Genomic DNA, 17,800 nt, shown 5'->3' on the forward strand with positions numbered 1-17,800 from the left:
CCTCTGTGTGTATTTTTATGTGTATACCCAATTATGAGATAATTTCGCCCTTCTGCTTTTTTTCTCCCTCCTCCCAAAGTATTTCTCTTCCTTTTTTCCCATGTTCACTCAGGAAACGAGGTAGCACTGTGGATAAAGTGCTTGAGTCAGGAAGATCCAAATTCAAATTCTGATTCAAACAGCTGTATGACCTTAGGCAAGCCACTTAACCTGTTTGCCTTAGTTTCCTTGATTGTATGATATGGGAAACACTGGCACAGGATGGCATGCCCCCGTCAGAGAAGTAACTCTGATGCTCTATGAGCAAAGCAGAATTTAATGAGCTCAGAAGAAACTTGAGATGGGCAAAGTTAGAGAGGCACCTCAAATGTCCACAGAGACTATTTGTGTCCATCCTGTGGTCCAGAGCATCCTGAACTCGTATTGGTCTGATGAGCCAAACAGACACACTGTGATTTGACTCTTAACATCCCTTTCAAGAACAAAGTACAATCTGGTCTGTGGAAGGATCCTAAATGAGTGGCAGTTGAGGGAAGTTTAACCTAGCAACTTCTTGTTGTCAATCTTAGTTTGTAATTGGAGGGAATATGCTGTGCCCCATAAATCAGACCTATATTTTTGGAAGCCTTTTTCTACACTTTTCTACACTTAACTTTGATATGCTACATAATACTGTAGCCAAAAGAGTAATGACTTTGGAATCAGAAGATTTTCATTAAATCTCACTTGTTACCAATTAAAAAACAAAACAAAGGACAATCACCAAGTAGTTTCCTCAACACTAAAATGGAAATGGTAACATCATCTCCTTCCTAGGGTAGTTGTGAGGATCAAATGAAACATTTGTAAAGTGCCTAGTACATAGTAGGTGCTACTTTCCCATTCTTCTTTGAAGATCAAGATATAAAATAACTCTGTATCTAGTCTCCCTCTGCCACATGATGAAAGTTCTGAAGGGATACAAATATCATTGCTCCATTAAAAAAACGTATCCTTATGATTGTTATATCATGTTTACATTTTATCTTTTTCTCTGGGGACTCTTAGAACTGGTCTTTTCATTGGAAATCTATTTCATTAAAGATCCTTTCTTTCCTCTTCCCAGCAAACCTCCCGCCCATTCCTTGCAATAGGATTACATTTAGCTTTGCTAGTTCTTGTTTGTAAACCTATATATCCTTTGCCTTCTGAAATATCACATTCCAAGATTACTACTCCTTTACAGTAGTTCTTAAGCTGTAATCCAGTCTAGATTCTTAGCATTTTAATACCTTCTGGCTGCTTGCAGTATTTTTCTTTGATCCCACAAACTCTGGGTTTTGCTTACAATGATCCTGGTTTTCCTTTTGGGATCTCTTTCAGGAGGTGACTAGTAACTCTATCTCTACACTGATTCGATTCTGAGACCTGGGCAGTTTTCTTTTGATTTCTTAAAATATGATTTCTAAGGGTTTTTTTCTTCTTTTTTTGGTCATAGCTTTCAGGTAGTCATGTTTGTTTTCTAATGATCTCTCCTTACTGATTTCTAAATCAGATGTTTTGCTATGAGATACTGTTTTCTTCTTTTTGTCCCTCAACTTTTTTTTTTTAAATTTTGAACTGCAAATTCCTTATTTTTCTTTTTAAATACATATTGCCTTATGAATTATATTGGGAGAGGAAAATCAAAAGGGAAAAAAAAAACAGAAAAAAGATTGAACATAGCAGGTGTTGATTTATAGTCAATCTCCACAGTTCTTTTTCTGGATGTACATGACATTTTCTGTCCAAAATTCACTGGGATTGCTTTGGATTTCCTCTGACTTTTAATTTTTCTTGATGCTTTATGAAGTCATTAACTTCTATTTGATCCACTTTTCAAGAAGTTTGTTGCTTGGGTAAAGTTTTGTATCACTTATATGAAGCTGTTAATTCCCTTTTCAAGTCTTTCTATTATAGCTCTTTTTTCCTCCAGCACTTTCATTTCACTTATGCCAAATATTCAGAACCTCAGGGTCAGTTCAGGCTACAGACTAACAAACAAAGTTTGATTTCTACCCTCTTGGTCTGAGTTCTACAACTTCCTGACCTGGATTTAGCTCAGATCAACACACCTGTGGGCTTGCCCCATTTGACTACTGCTGGACTCAGGCACCTGGAAAACTGCTAGTTCAGAACTATGGCCTCTTTTATGGTCTCTGCCTTTGCCCTGGTTATTACGCTCCAGGCTCCAGGCTAGGCTGGAACCTACAAGCGGACCCTGCCCCTCTTCCAGATAAAAAGTTTATAGAACCACAGCTTGTTGGGAATCTTAGAAACCGAGTCTACCTGTGAATCCACCAAGTCAACCTGGGATAAGCAAAGTGGTGGGATGGAAAACGCCCCACACATCCTGCTCCTATCACTGATGACTCTTATGACCTCTTCCTGGTCTAAGGCTGATATAAAATGGGATGGCAGCTCCCTTGCTGTGTGAATAATAAACCCTCCCGGCATAATAGGGCAACGGGGCCATTAGGCTGAGATGCCAAAACGGCTCTGCGCCCCACAAGCAGGAGACAAAGGTCCCTCCCTTGACCTCGGGAACGTGGCCTTTGCAGCTGCCATGGAGCACTAACCCAGAGATGAAGATGGAAGGGCCAAGAAAAGCTCATTTGTCCTGGAAGTGGTCCCTCATGAGTGTGGCTGGAAGGCCGGACATGTCTCCTTAGAGAACCTCCCACTGTGGGAGAGGGGATGGCCACCAAAAAAAAGGAGAAAGCAACGCCATGGATCCTAAGGTGGGCACAAGTAGATTTAATGAAAAGGCTGGGGGCGGGGAAGGGCCAGGAAGCCAGGAGGTTGCCTATTAATGTAAATGAGGCAGGGAATCAAGCAGAGACTAGAGGTCTGCTCAGAGAGTTAAGAAGGTCTCTCAGAAAGGATGGAAGGTGTCTCTGCTGGAGCTTGATTTGTTCCAAATTGTCCGGGCTTGCACCTTTGGAGGGCTTCAGGGACCCTGTGGCCTAAAGAGCCTCAGAGAGCTCCTCCTTTCCTCCCCGGGGCCAGCTCTTGCTCTCCCAGCCTCATAGTTGGAAAGGAGAGGGGGACTGGGGGTCTTTTACAAATGGTGGTGGCTACAGGGGAATTTTAGGGTGTATCATGGGGGCCTGTTCTTCACAGCGAGCGGCAGAAGTGATCAGTAAAGCTCTCTTTATTGCAGACCTACAAAATATGAGAGAATTTTATATATATCTCACTCTCTCTTTTCTTTTACAAAACAGCATCATAGGAGAAAATGTGGCAAGTAGGTCAGGCACAGGGTCACAGAGCCTCTGTAGTAAAGCACAGGTACCAGAGGACAAGGATAAAAATTTCACAGTCAAAACAGGGTGACCCCACTATGAGTAATCCTGCTGGAACAGGTTGCTCTCCAAACTCTGGAGATGGTCACAAGCAGGGCCTAGGTTAGGGTGGGCTTGGTGGTGGTGATGGGAGGAGGGGGTAGGGAGCAAGCGGGGAGCCCCCACCCCCAGCCCTCCCTCCCACGTCAGCAGCAGCGCCACTTCCCTAAGAACCAGTCCTCTTCAGTCAGACAACTGGGAAATGCTCCTGGTCCCCAAGTTTAGAGATGCAGAACCTTCCCCAGCAAGACACAGGATGGGCCGATGGGGCTAGACAGGTCGGGGCTGGGAAGGACAAGAGTTTTTCTAGGAAGGCCCCAGGGGAAGACTCGAGGCGGCTTGGCTCAGCAGCCAATCAGCTTCTTGAGGAAAGCCTCCAGCTGGTCTTCATCTTTGATGCCCACAAACTTGTCCACCACGTCCCCGTTCTTGATGGCCAGCACGGTTGGCACAGCAGAAACCTGGAAGGAGCAGGATTGAGGGGGATAAAGGACAGGACATTATCTCTAGGCCAGAGAAGGCTGATTCCAGGGGGCAGTCTCCGTTGGGCAGAGAGGGCTGGGGGACAGCAACGTTCAAGACCACCACTGAGGCTGGAGGTCCCTTCCTCGAGAAGGTTTCCCCAATGGAAAAATACTTTTCCATTCAAGCTCCTAGAATTTACCCTTCTCTCTGAAAAACCACACCCTGACTCATCACCCAGTGGTTTGGTGGAAGGCATGGCAGGGATGAAAATAACTACCACTATAAAAAATAGCCGCAAGATGGGGGAATGGGAAGAGAGATGCAGATAGTGGCTGAAAGACCTTGGTGCGATGCTTGACTGAGTTTTGTTGCTGCTTAAAGGCAGAGGGAAAAAGGCAGTGTGATTCGTGGTGAGATTTACAGCAAGTACAACTCATCAGTAGAACCAAAATGGAGACTAGAACACAAAGTTGATCAAGGAACCATGGGGAAGTCTTCCCTTATCCTGGGCGTTAGAGAAGGGAGGAATAGGAAGGGTCAGCCACGCTGCTTGGGATGGAGAGGAAAGGCAATATGGACAAGGTTTGGAAAGAGAGGCCCAGATGAGCCAGGCTGCATCCCAGGCAGCTACCTTGGTGGGGGGCTAATCCAAAGTGAGGCAGATGGAGGAAGCCCACGTGCCTAGGTCACTTACTAGTCACATAAGCCTAAGTTCCAGTACCTCCCTGAGCTTCAGTTAACTCATCTGTAAAATGGGGATCAAATCATCACCTCTTACCTCACTAGGTTGTTATGAGGCTCCAATGAAACAATGCCTTTAAAGCCCTTTGTCAGCCTTTCACAAGCTACTACTGTTGTTGTTGGGTCCATAAACTATTTACAAGAGACATGAACCCTGCCTTCTTGGAGCCTGCATGCTGACAGAACAAAAGGTCCAGCACAAACATCTATTTTTTCCTCCCATGTGAGTAATGGGTATAAGATAAGCAGACTAGTTAAATATCTTAGAAGTCAGACATACAGCTGAACTTTGCCCTTCAAAACTACTTGCTAGATCAGTGGTTTCCAGTTTTTGGTATATTCTGGGCCCTTCTAGAAGAAGCCCATGGACCATATGATACAGGGGTGCACAAAGGAAACCAGTGAGATTAAACCACAGTTATTAAAATATTTTTTTAAAAAGAGGGTCGTGGATCCCAGATTTGGAACCAATCAGGAGCTGATGAGGAAAGGGATTATGTAGATTTTATCTTTGGATATCGTCAGTGTCCTGCGCAATGCTTTTTATATGGTGCCTGTTTTAATGTTTGCTGAATGAATGAAAAACAGTCAATTGTGAAGGGGCTCTGGGATCATTCCCAAAGTAGCTGATGAACTGCATGTGAAAATCAGTCTCATAGTCACCTCTCTTCTGATTCAATCCTATAATCAGTTGGATTCCCACTTTCCCCAACAAACCTGGGGCAGTGTGATACCTAGCACTCTACCTACCCCCCAAAAGACAAGAGTGGAGCCCACTGAGGGTACTGCAAAGAATGTCCTACAGACTTAGGAACAATCATGGAGGAGCCTCAGAAATGATCAGGGTCAACCCCAAAGTGAACAATGGGAACCATGGTGGGATAAGGGAAAACGCTCATTTCTGTGCCTAAATCTTAAAACCGCGATTTCCTCAGTTTTATCAAAGACCCCAGCACAGGGCGCGGACCATTCACGGTCACTCAGGCCCACCAAAGCACCACGCTATGTTGGGGAGATACCTGAAGGACAGATTATGGTCTGTCTGTTGGGGCAGAAAGACATCCCGAGTAGGGAAGCCCCAGGAGAGGCCGAGGAAGCTTTTGCCTGATCCCTTAAAAACTGGCTAAGTCTACTCCTTGCACATCCAGGGCAGTGAGGGCCTGCAGCACCAAGGCCGAGGGGCCAGGCCAGCAAGCTGCCTGTGGGCCCTTTGTTTCCATTCCCGGCTTCACCGAGCCCTCCCAGGCACATGATTGGGTGGGTGGGCACTGACAGTGCCAAGAAGCCTGCACGTGCCCCACCCCTTTCCTGCCCAACCAATGACCAAAAAAGGCTGCAGAGGCTGAAGCAGGGAGAAGTGCCCGGGCCTGGCTGGGCTGCTCTTGGGCACCCTCTGGTGGCAGCCCACACCAAGGCACGCAGCCGGCGCTCGGGGCTCTGCTGGAGAAGGGACACCAGGACTGAGGGGACGCCCCTCCCCTTCCTGCCCCCCAAGAGCCTTTGAGGAGGAGATGGTGAGGACGCCGGCCGCCTGCGGGTGACCCGCACTCTGGATAAGGAAGGAGCCTGGAGAGCCCTGCTGCTTAGCTGGCCCAGGCCGGTCCCTGGGAGGGGCCTCCTCACTGCCCAGAGTTTGAAGCTTGCCTGAGCCCCCCGGCCTCGCCCCCCCGCAGTGGTGGGATATGAATTCAGGCCCTCTTGCTCTTCCCATCTCTGACATTCTATGTCCTACGGCCCCTCAGTGCTCTCGGTGTGCGAGCTGAAGCCAGTCATGTGTCTGCTCACCAGCAGCTAAAGGAAAAACAGACTAGGATCATTGGGTGGAAAGCCAGGGGCTAAAACACCATCAGAGAAGGGTCTGCCGCAGCCTCTCGTTCACCCCCTCCCTGGGTCCTCGGGTCACTTACAGCAGAGCAAGGCCAGAGGAGGCCGCCGAGCTGGAGCAGGAACCTGAGAGCAAAGCCCAGCTTTCCGCCACCCACTTAGAGCGAGCCTGGCCCGGCTGCTCTGCCTGAGACTCGGTTCCTTATCCAAGCAACGAAGACAATTCTTAGGTTGCCAACTGCACGGGGCACCGGGCGTTACGGGAGAGCCCATTTGCTGTCCGGTCCCTCTTTCCTTCACTTAGCCCTTACTAACTGAGCTCTAAGGCAGTCTTGCAGGCTCGCCCACCCACCCCAAACCTCCTTCCCTAGTATAGACCCAGGCTGGGGCTCCATAAACGCAGGAGAACATAGGGGCGGAATGGGACTGAAAGAAGTCTGAGATCAACAAGGGGTCTTGTGGAGGAAGGTGGAGGGGGAGCTGCCATACAAAGAAACCCCCCGTCCTTCCAAATGAACAGCTCCAAGCATTTTGGAACAGGAGGTTCTCACAACTGAGAAAAGGCCAGTCACCCGCAATCCCACCTCTGTTCTCTCTTGGATTTGGGCTCAGCTGCCTGGGAGCACTCCTGCTGGGCTGCAGCTCCAGCCCCGGCACCCATGTGGGAGCCACTCTGCAGGACGTCCCCAACACTCTGAATGCACTCCCGCTCTCTACAGGCTCTGGCTAAGGGGCAGACCCACAAGCTCCCCATCCCATTACCTGCACCTCAGACTCCCAAAACCTCCCCTTCTCAGAGGAAACAGAGGCATCATGGTATCAGGGAGAGAGAATTGGATTTGCAGGAGGAAGAGAAATCTGGCATCAAGCTTTGGGGGATCACCTCCCTGAGGCCTCAAGTTTCCGCTTCTGGAAAATGGGACCAATCCTCATGCTATGTCCATCCCATGATGGTGACAAATGTGAGTCTTAGAGGGCTTGGTGAGTGTGGGCTAGTTAGGTCCGTCTCCCCTGTGGAGGAGGAGCTGAGGTTTTCTAGGGTCACCACACAAACTTTGGGGGAAGCTCTGACAACAGGGGCCAGCCCGGTAACCTGGCTGGGAGAAGGCCTGTCTCTGAACCTGCCAGCTGTGTGAGCCCCGGCAGCCTGAGCGTCCCAGACTCCCCTAACACTGAAAGCTAACCCGCCGTGGAGAAGGAAGTCTGTCCAGTCAGAGCTCCTACACTTGAAAATGAGGTGAAGGTCTGGGAATGATCAGGATCCTCGTCCTGCCCCCAGCCTGAGCTGGCCAGCAGCCACAGCAAAGTCCTGGGGAGCCAGGAAAGGCGATTTTACCAACTCCAGAACCAAGAGAGGTGAGGGCAGAGGGCAAAGGGCAGGACAACAGGAATAATAAAGACAAAAGAAGTTGTTGCCTTATCCCCAGATACGCTGAGAAAGGGACTGGTTCTGGAAGCCAGAAACACTGAGGGATGTGGAGTCAGGACAGCCTGGAGCCTGGGGGGCATGCTGAAACACAAGGCAAAGAATGCATACGCATTCCAAAGCTCTGAGGGGGTCTCCCTCCCCCTACTCCCCCCCCACCCCGGGGAATCTGCTGAGGATTGTGAAATCTGAAGTTGGGCAGCTGGCCAGGGGGACATCGATTGTGGGGGCAGAGAACAAATGAATGCGTTTGGGGTGGGAGGAGGAGAAGGGCTCTGAGAGAGGAGAATGAAATGAGGCGAAATCCCGGAAGGCGCTTAACATGCTAATCAGGCACCTCAGCAGCAAGGGGCAAAGTTATGGGGGGCCGATTTCAGCTCAACTGAAAAAATACCGTCCTGACGAGTGGACGTGAACTCAAGTTGAGGAGGCTTCTTGGAATGACAGCGAGCTTCCCTCCAAGAGAGTATGAAGAAGCTGGGGCGGGCAACTGGCAGAGACGAGGTACAATGGACAATCTGGGAACTAGGAAGACCCGGCCTCCTTTGGGCCAGTGCTATAACCTCTCTCTAAGGCCATAACCTCAGAGAAGCATTTACTTGGGCAAGTGTTCTCTATTAAGCAAATTCCCAGGCCCAGCCCCTATTTCTGCCAATGCTAAAATTCTGTGATTTTCAGACAGCTTTGGGTCTGTAGTCCACGATGCTGAGATTCCCTGCTCATTTCATCAGAAAGATAAAAGGGAGATAAGAGACTGAGCAGGCAAGGGGAAGCTGGCCTGCTGGCTGTGGAATCTCAGCCATCTTCCCTGACCACTGGGCTGAAGCTCGGTGACCCAGATCCTCCTGCTCGCTGCTGGCTCGCTGCTGCCCCAGGCCTAGCACAGGCCCTCTCCAGCCCGGTGCAGACATATGGATTATCGCATTCTAGCTGCCCCAGGACTCTGGGACTCCTGGTGGGCTCCCTGATTGGGCAGGGGGCAAAGGTCACCAGAATCTTTGCTGCTGGGGGAGGGGAGATCTCAAAAGATCTGTCTCTGGGGATCAATAAATGCTCTTTACAAAATGATACAAGATTCCGTTCAGAGGAGCGTTGTAAGTGAAGGGTGTAACCTTCCAACTCTACCAAGGAACAGCTGAAACCTCAGAAGGGCACCCTCCCAAGGCAGGTCATGAGAGAAGGATGTGACATAATATGATCTGGAGACCCCAGAGGCCACCTCACCCATGCCTTTCCTTCTCAGGGCAGCTTTAGGCTCACAGTCTAGAAGGGATTGGTATGGTGGCTCTGATGCCTAAAACAAGAATCCCGGGAACATCAAAAAGCCTAATGGGTATTTCTGTCCAAGGCAGAGGTGTGGGGGAAGGAGGATGAAGGTAGGGACCACCAATCACATCCTGTGGTTCAGGGGAGCAGGAGAGTGCCAGGGGCTGTGGCTGGGTTCCAGGCTACTGCGGGCACCTATTTCATACCTCATACTCAATGGCGAGGTCTGTGTTGTCATCAATGTCCACCTTGGCCATCAGCACCTTCCCCTCCTGCTTTGCCACCATTTTCTCTAGCCGGGGCCCCAAGATCTTGCAGGGGCCACACCACCTCAAGAAGGGAAGGAAAGGAAGCATCTCTGTCACATAAGGCTTGTCTCACTGTCCTGCTCTTGTTGCTCCAAAGGAAGGTTTTGTGGGAGTGGGAGCAAGCAGGCTTACTGGGATTTGATGGGGATGAAAAATAAAAAACGTTATTGATGAGACTTTTTAAAAAAGAGGCAGCTGAAATGAGATAAGGAAAACTCAGCAGCCCAAGCCTCAGCTTCAAAGAATTCTCAGTGTATCTCCATTTAAATATATCTTCCTCATAAAAAAAAGTTTGTCCTCAAAACACACCATCTGCACCCAGAGAAAGATCTAAGGAGACTGAATGTAAATCAACACATGCTAGGTTCACTTCTTTTTCATTTTTTTTTTTTTAACTCTCTCCCTTGTTTTTTCCCTTTTGCTCTGATTTTTCTCTCTCAACATGGTTCATAAAGCAATGTGTTTTAAAAAGAAAAAAAAAAGAAAAAAAGAAAATGCTTGACCTCCTGGGAAGCACCATCAAAGCTGTGAGCCCCGGCTGAACATTACCAGGAAAAGTACCGGGGCTGACAGTTGGAAGTCAACCACACAGCCTTGGTCTCTGACTGTGAATGAATAGGGCTCATCAAGAGATGGCTTCTCCTTCCTCAGTTATCTCAAACACCAAGAGGCAAACTGAAATCAATCAGTGAGCCCTAACGAAGCACAAGATTCTAAAAAAGGAAGAGATGTTTGGTTCAGGAGCTTTAAATTCACCAACTCAGGTAGCAGAGGAGGAGGAGTGCTTGGGGGATTGCTCCTCTACAGCTTATGCAAACCACTGCCCCATCCCTAAGCAGTCAGGAAATCCCAGATTTCTGGAACTTCAGAGAACCCGGGAGCTCAATCCAGAAAATATGATCTCCATGGACAAATGAGGAAGAGAGTGAGAGATTAAGAACTAGAGAGATGTCCCAGGTTCTAAATTGTGGGGATCTCCACCTCTACCTCTCACCTTTGACCCAGGAGGGATGGAAGCCAGGTCGTCCCATCTAAGGACCACAAAGACGTCAGGCCAGGCTTAAAGGGGAGGTTGTGGGGGGCTTTAAGCAAGCACGTGACCACGGCACTGGGGGCCCACAGCTTGCTGGGGGCATTTCCATTCAGGGTCAAACCTGAAGGTGACAAATGTTCATAGGCCTTCCCCAGTTTTGGAGAGGGACAACTTAAAAAATATGACAAAGCTTCTCTGTGAGGTTATGAACTGTTTAGAAACCTAGGAGGCCAAATACTGCCCCCTAATGGTATTCTGGATACTTAAAAAAAAACCCTACATTTATTGAAACTGAGGATAATTTTGAAAAATATTCCAGAGGTGGGGCCTTGGACACAAAGGAATTCGTGGGAAAGTGAATTAAGGACTTAAGAACCCTGCTCTCTGCATAAGTCCGATACTCACTGTGCGTGGAAATCCACAACTACCGGTGTCTCAGAGTTGACAACTCTGTCCTGAAAGTCGGGCCCATCCTGGACGTTAAACGTAACCTTAGAGGTCTTGGTGGTGGAGAATGTCCGGGCCAAACTGAGTGCAGCAGTGGGTCTAGCAGGGCTGCCCTGGGCTAGAACCTCAGGAGAAAAGGGCACCCAGCGACACTGAGGAAGCTTCCTGGAGAAGACAGGGGCCAAGAATCTCCTGAGGACCAAACGCTGAGCCATCTAAAGAGGAAAAAAGGAAAGGGCATGAAGGCAGAGAACTGGGGCAAAAACAAGGCCGCCAAGACCAGGGCCACAGAGAGGAGGCATCCCGGAGGGGGTCTAAATTCAAAACAAGGAAGCCCAAGTAGGAGGAGTGTGGGACTGGAGAGAAAGGGAAAAAAGGATGATTGGCAGAAGAAAGGATAACTAGAAGGAAGAGTGAAATTGGGGGCAAAGGTAAACAAGGTAGGGAAGGTATGACCTAGGAGTCTACTGTTAGCAACACTTAGATGTGTCACCTTGAGCAAACTGCTCATCTGTAAAACAAGGAGGCCAGAGGATTTCTGAAGTCCTTATGAGAGGAAGAGCTTGACTCAAAAAGCCCAAAGATTTACCAGGTAGCTGTGTCAGATCTGCTGGATCTAGATACAGAAGAGACGATCTCACTCAGCAGCTTCCTTTGAGGGGCTTAGTCCGTTAGGAGGGTATAAGTCAATAATAAATGGGAGGGAAGACAAGTATATTTGGATAAAGGAGAAATCCACACAAAGCAGTTGTAGAACAATGTGAGATCTTGGGATGCCAGGACTGGGAGAGGCCTTAAGATGTTATCTAGTTCAACCTCCTTTTGTACCCCTAAGGCCACTGACACGCAGATCTGAACTGGGTCAATCAATTGATCTACATATTTATTAAGCATTTACTAGTGCCAGACCCTGCAAAGGGAGAAGAGCATGAATAAGTCTAAGGAATTGACATTCTAAAGGGAGATACAAGTAACAGAAAAACAAACATATAAAGATAACAGACACAAATATATATATAATAGTTAAATATAAAGTAGCTTGGGAAGGAGGGCACCAGCAGCTGGTGTTTGAGCACCATTCTCAAAAGAGAGGGAATCTGTGAGATGGTGAGGTAAGGAAGGCATTAAGTCCAAGCAAAGGTGTGCAGGGAAGGAATTCTGATTATCACCCCATTCTACATGCAGAGAAGTGAAGCCCAGGATCACACATCTGGGAAGTGTTTTCCTAACTCCAAGTCTAACACTCCCCACTGTGACAAATGCACGCTGGAAAGACAGGCTGGGTCCAAGTTACACTAGGATTTAGAAGCTAGAGGGTTTATTTACATTCTCTCTTAGATTCAATAAGAGGATACCAGAGTGGCTAAGTCCGTTGTTAATGGCCACATTTATTTTTAAGTGACTGGTGTATGTGTGTAAGATGAACTGGGGAGGTAAGCCTGGATGGTGGGAGATGAGTTAGGAATCTGTTGTAATGATGAAAGTCAAGGGTGATGAAAGTTTGAGCTAAAATGGCAGCTGTAAGAGTGGGGAGGAGTCATATGGGAGAACTTTTATAAGTTATAAGGGAAAGAGATAGCAATCAGTTATTCAAACACAGATCTTCCGCCTCCAACACAATTATCAAGAGCTTAAAAATCTTGTGGCTCTTCCACTTGGGGCAAATCATTTCTATCCCAGCTTTTTGAACTGATTGGTGACCCCATGTGAAGTCTTGTAATTGAATATGAACTATACTGTATCTAGGATATACTGCAACATATCTAACATATATAGGACTGCTTGCCATCGAGGGGAGAGGGTGGAGGGAGGGAGGGGAAAAATCGGAACAGAAACAAGTACAAGGAATAATGTTGTAAAAAAATTACCCTGACATGGATTCTGTCAATATAAAGTTATTATTAAATAAAATTAAAAAAAAATTGAATATGAAGGTCACGAAATTATGATGATCAGTAAATGTTTGATTTGTATGCCTATTTTACAGATTTATATACGCAGGGTCACATAAAAATTTCTTCTAGGGGAGAGGAATGGAAAAGGTTTACGAAGCCTTGATTTCCTGGGATAGAGGGAGCAGGTGGGAAGTTTCCAGTGAAGATTCCATTTCCAAGGCCCTTGACCTCTGAATGCAGGAAGCCACCCTTACATAGCAAGTGTGGGGCTTGTGAACTGTTTTTAAAGAAATATTTTTATAATCATTGTGATATAATTAGTTTCCTTTGTAATATTATGTACTTTGTTTAAAAATACAATTCTGAGAAGAGGTTTGGAGACTTGACTAGACTGACCACCCAGACTCCAGGACGAAGAGAGTTAACAACTCCTGTTATGAAGGGTCAGAAGATCAAAGGAGATACATAAAGCTTTCCGCAAACCTCAAAGTACTATGTTAATGTGAACTATTTTAATTATCACAGGATTTAAAGCTGAAGTAACTAGAAATCATCCGATACAACCCTTTATTTTACAGATGTGGAAACTGAGGCCCAAAGAGACACAATATTGCAATCCTTACATTGGGCTAAAGGCACACGGTATTGTAATCAAATACAAAGTATTTACCACACGCAAGGGACCATCCTAGAGACCGGGGGTGCAAACCACAAGGATGACAGTTCCTACCCTAAAGGAGGATCTCTACCGGGGGAAACTGATCAAGAGGTGGGACATTTGAACAGGAAGAGACAACACCAGGGACGGTGGCTAGGAGGCACTGAGGGAAGGGACAGAAATGAGGAAGGAAGGCACTGGGCAGCCAAAGCACGGAGAGAGAGTCAACAACTGCAGAACGTGAAAAATGGCAATGGTCACTTCAGTCCAGAAGCTCCTGGAGGGCAGGGGCAATTTTGTTAATAGATTGGTCTGGCACGGAGGAAGCACGGAATCAATGCCTGTAAATTAGCAGGGAATGCAAGCAGGGGCCGGACTAGTAAGGCCTTGAATGCTGGGCTTAGCAGTTGGCAACGAGGGGCCGGGAGCAGACACGTGCCCAAGGGAGACAGTGACCCCGAGGACCGGGGAACCCGAGTTCCGGGGCCTGTGTTTCAGGGACTGGGCGGAACGCGGGGCCCAGGGTGGGAGTGGGGAGGGGGCCGCCAGGGCGGACGGACCCGGGAGGAAGCTGAACGCCGCCCGCCGCCCGCCCCGGGGATTCCCCACGCGCGCCTCCTACCTCCCTGCGGCGCGAGCGCGGCCACGAGACCGAGCGAGCGGAGGCACTTGGGCCGCCCTACCCTCTCCTTTGCCGCCGCCTCCGCCCCCCACGGCCCGGCCCGGCCTGGCCCTGCCCGCCCGTCAAGGGCACGGCGAGCGTCACTTCCGTTCCGGGGTCGGGCTTACGTCACTTCCGCCAGCCGCTCACCGACTTTGCGTTTTTCTTTCCCTAGAGAGTGGAAGGAAAAGAAGGACAGTGCGACCGGAGGAGGCGGGGCCTGGCGCCGCAAGCGCATAGCGCAGCAAGTGTCGCTCGCCGTTGGGGCCGGAAGTAGGTGGGAGGAGCGAGCGAGGGGACGTTAACGCCCCGCGGGCGTGACGAGCAGCCGGCTCCTCCCTGGTACCCGCGGGTCATTCTGGGTGACCTCGATCTCCCTATTTGTAATTTGAGGGGGTGGGGCTGGGAGAGAGCTTTGGGCTAGAACCGGCGGTATGACCTTTGCGGAACCCCGCCCGCCCTGAGCTTTTGTTTCCCCATCTGCAAAAAGAGCGGATAGTCCTAGAGCAATCCAGAAGATTTCCGGCTCCGCCCCGCTCCAGAGAACCCCGGAAAACCTGCGGCTTAGAGCTGGGAGAGAAGGAAGGGCGGGGATTAGGCGATTCAAGCCCCTCCCCACAGACCTCCTCCCGACTAGTAGGTCCTCAAACTGCGTCGCGGGGCCAGATGCAGCGGCTGAGGACGTTTACCCCCCTCCCCCAGGGCTATTAAAGGCCCACAAAACAAATGTTTGTTTTTACTCTAGTCCGGCCCTCCAACAGTCTGAGGGGCAGTGAACTGGCCTCCTATTTAAAAAGTTTGAGGACCCCTGCGGGGCACCACCCCCTGACGTTAACCAATCAATATTGTTTAAGCACCTACTATGTGCTGTGATAAATTCTGGGAATACAAAAAATGGCAGAAGACAAACAGTTCCTTTCTTCAAGGAGCCCAGAGTCTAGTAGGAGAGATAGTAGTCAATAATCATGAAATGCCTACTATGTGTCAGGTGCCTTACTAAGCTCTGGAAGTACAAAATGTGGTAGAAGACAGTCTCTGTCCTCAAGGAGCACAGAGTCTAGTGGGGGAGACAGCAATCAATAACCATGAAGTGCCTACTATGTGCCATGCACTGTGCTAAGCTCTGGGAATACAAAAAGTGGCAATAGACCCTGCCCTTGAGTTCACAGGCTAATTATTGGGGGTGGTGACAAGCAAGCAAATATGTATAAACAGGCTATAGAGAGGATAAATAAGATAATTAACAGAAAGAAAGCATTGAGGAAGACCTCGTAATAGGTGGGATTTTGGTTGGGACTTGAAGGAAGCCAGAGTGGTCAGTAGTTGGAGTGGAAGAGAGAGTTCCAGGCATGGGGGACAACTAGAGAGAATCAGGATCAAATGCTAATTGCTGTATAGGACACTGCCATCTTCCCTCCCTGGGCCTTTACCCTGGCTATGGCTCCCATTTGGAACACACTGCCTCAAAATCTCTGGCTTTCTTCGAGACTCAGCTCACATCTCCCCCTTCTTTAGCAGATCTTTGTGACTTCAGTGGCTACTGCAGATTTTTTTTTTTTTTTGCATTTTTCCTTGTTATTGAGTCATTTCAGTCATGACCAACTCTTCATGACTTCATTTGAGGTTTTCTTAGCAAAGATGCTGGAGTGGTTTGTCATTTCCTTCTCCAGTTATTTTTACTGATAAGGAACTGAATCAAACAGGATAAAGTAACCTATCCAAGATTATAATGCTAGTAAGTGTCTGGGACCAGATTTGAAGTCAGGAAGAAGAGTCTTCCTGATGCTAGACTCAGTTCTCTATACACTTATCACTTAGATGCCCCCTACTACATCGAGTAACAAATACTATGCAGGGTGTTCCAAAATATTAATGCAATTTTAGCCTTTAATAGCTTAAAACTACTTTAAGATTTTTTGGGACCCTCTATATAAAATACCACACAGATAAATGAAATTGAGTAAAATACTACCTCTGAATATACGCGTATCATAGGATACACCTTTGTAAAGTTTTAGGGTAACATCGGAGGAGAGATTTTTATCATTTATTACATAAGTTAGTAACAGTCTACTCCCATAACTGGAATAATCTCTCTCTCTCTCTCTCTCTCTCTCTCTCTCTCTCTCTCTCCTCTCTCTCTCTCTCTCTCTCTCTCTCTCTCTCTCTCTCTCTCTCTCTCTCTTTTTCTTTGCTAAGGCAATTGGTGCTAAAGCCAGGAGGTGTTAATTGTCTGAGGCCAGATTTGACTCAGGTCTTCCTGACTTCAAGGCTGGTAGTGCAGATTTCTTAACTTGAGAATATGATCTTAGTTCTAAAGTATATATGAGCAAATATTTTTAATTAGTTTGTTAAAACTCTAGGTAGTTTATCCATTTAAAATTATTATTCTGAGAAAGGGGATCTGTAGGCTTTATTAGACTTGTCAAAGGGGTCACTGATGTAAAAGGAAAAATAAAAGAGAAAAGAACAAGCATTTATTGAGGACCTACTATGGGCTGGGCATTTGTGAATATTATTTTTTAAATTGAAGCTTTTTATTTTCAAAACATATACATGGATAATTTTTTTTAACATCGACCCTTGCAAAACCTTATGTTCTAAATTTCCTCCCCTTCCTCCATGCCCCTCCCCCCAGCCACAGATGGCAAGTAATCCAATATATTTTAAGCATGTTAAAAATTTATGTTAAATCCAACATATATATATATATATTTATACAATTATCTTGCACAAGAAAAATCAGATCAAAAAGGAAAAAAAAAAGAAAGAAAACAAAATGCACACAAACAACAAAAGAGTGAAAATATTATATTGTGATTCCCACTCAGTTCCCACAGTCCTCTCTTTGAGTGCAAATGGCTCTCTTCCTCACAAGCTCATTGGAACTAGCATTAATTATCTCATTGTTGAAGAGTCACGTCCATCAGAATTGATCATTATATAATCTTATTGCTGTGTATAATCTCCTAGTTCTGCTCATTTCACTCAGCATCACTTCAGGTAAGTCTCTCCAGACCTCTTTGAAATCATCCTGCTAATCATTTCTTATAGAACAATAATATTTCATAGCATTCATATACTATAACTTATCTAGCCATTCTCCAAATGATGACTATCCACTCAGTTTCCAGTTTCTTGCCAAAACATTTTTGCACAAAGGGTCCTTTTCCCTCCTTTTAGATCTCTTTAGGATATAAGCCCAATAGAAATACTGCTAGATCAGAATAGGCACATTTTGATAGCCCTTTGGGCATAGTTCCAAATTGCTCTCCAGAATGGTTGGATCCATTCACAACTCCACCAACAATGTATTAGTATCTTAGTTTTCTCCCCTCTCCTTCAAAATTATCTTTTCCTGTTATTTTAGCCAATCTGACAGTTGTATAATGGTACCTTAGAGTTTACATTCCTCTGATCAATGGTGATTTAGAGCACCTTTTCGAATAACTAGAAATGGTTTTAATTTCTTTATATGAAAATTGTCTGTTCATATCCTTTGACCATCAATTGGAGAATGACTTGAATTTTTATAAAATTTGAGTCAATCATATATTTTTAAAATGAGAGCTTTATCAGAACCTTTGAATGCAAAAATGTTTTCCCAGTTTATTGCTTCCCTTCTAATCTTGTTTGCATTAGTTTTGTTTGTACAAAACCTTTTAAACTTAATATGATCAAAATTATCTATTTTGTATTCAATAATGATCTCTA

At 46.8% G+C, this 17,800-nt stretch overlaps 1 protein-coding gene across 1 annotated transcript; it reads right to left on the minus strand.

Moving 5' to 3' along the window:
* Positions 1-2,755: 2,755 nt before the first annotated feature.
* On the minus strand, positions 2,756-14,175 carry TXN2 (thioredoxin 2). The gene is made up of 4 exons (XM_051961687.1): positions 14,048-14,175; positions 10,831-11,087; positions 9,291-9,414; positions 2,756-3,823 (listed from the first exon to the last, which is right to left on the minus strand). The coding sequence occupies exons 2-4, from the start codon at positions 11,085-11,087 to the stop codon at positions 3,707-3,709; spliced, it is 498 nt and encodes a 165-aa protein (XP_051817647.1). The 5' UTR covers positions 14,048-14,175; the 3' UTR covers positions 2,756-3,706.
* Positions 14,176-17,800: the final 3,625 nt, after the last annotated feature.

Source organism: Antechinus flavipes, chromosome 5, assembly GCF_016432865.1.
Source record: "Antechinus flavipes isolate AdamAnt ecotype Samford, QLD, Australia chromosome 5, AdamAnt_v2, whole genome shotgun sequence".
In the NCBI taxonomy this organism is placed as follows: domain Eukaryota; kingdom Metazoa; phylum Chordata; class Mammalia; order Dasyuromorphia; family Dasyuridae; genus Antechinus; species Antechinus flavipes.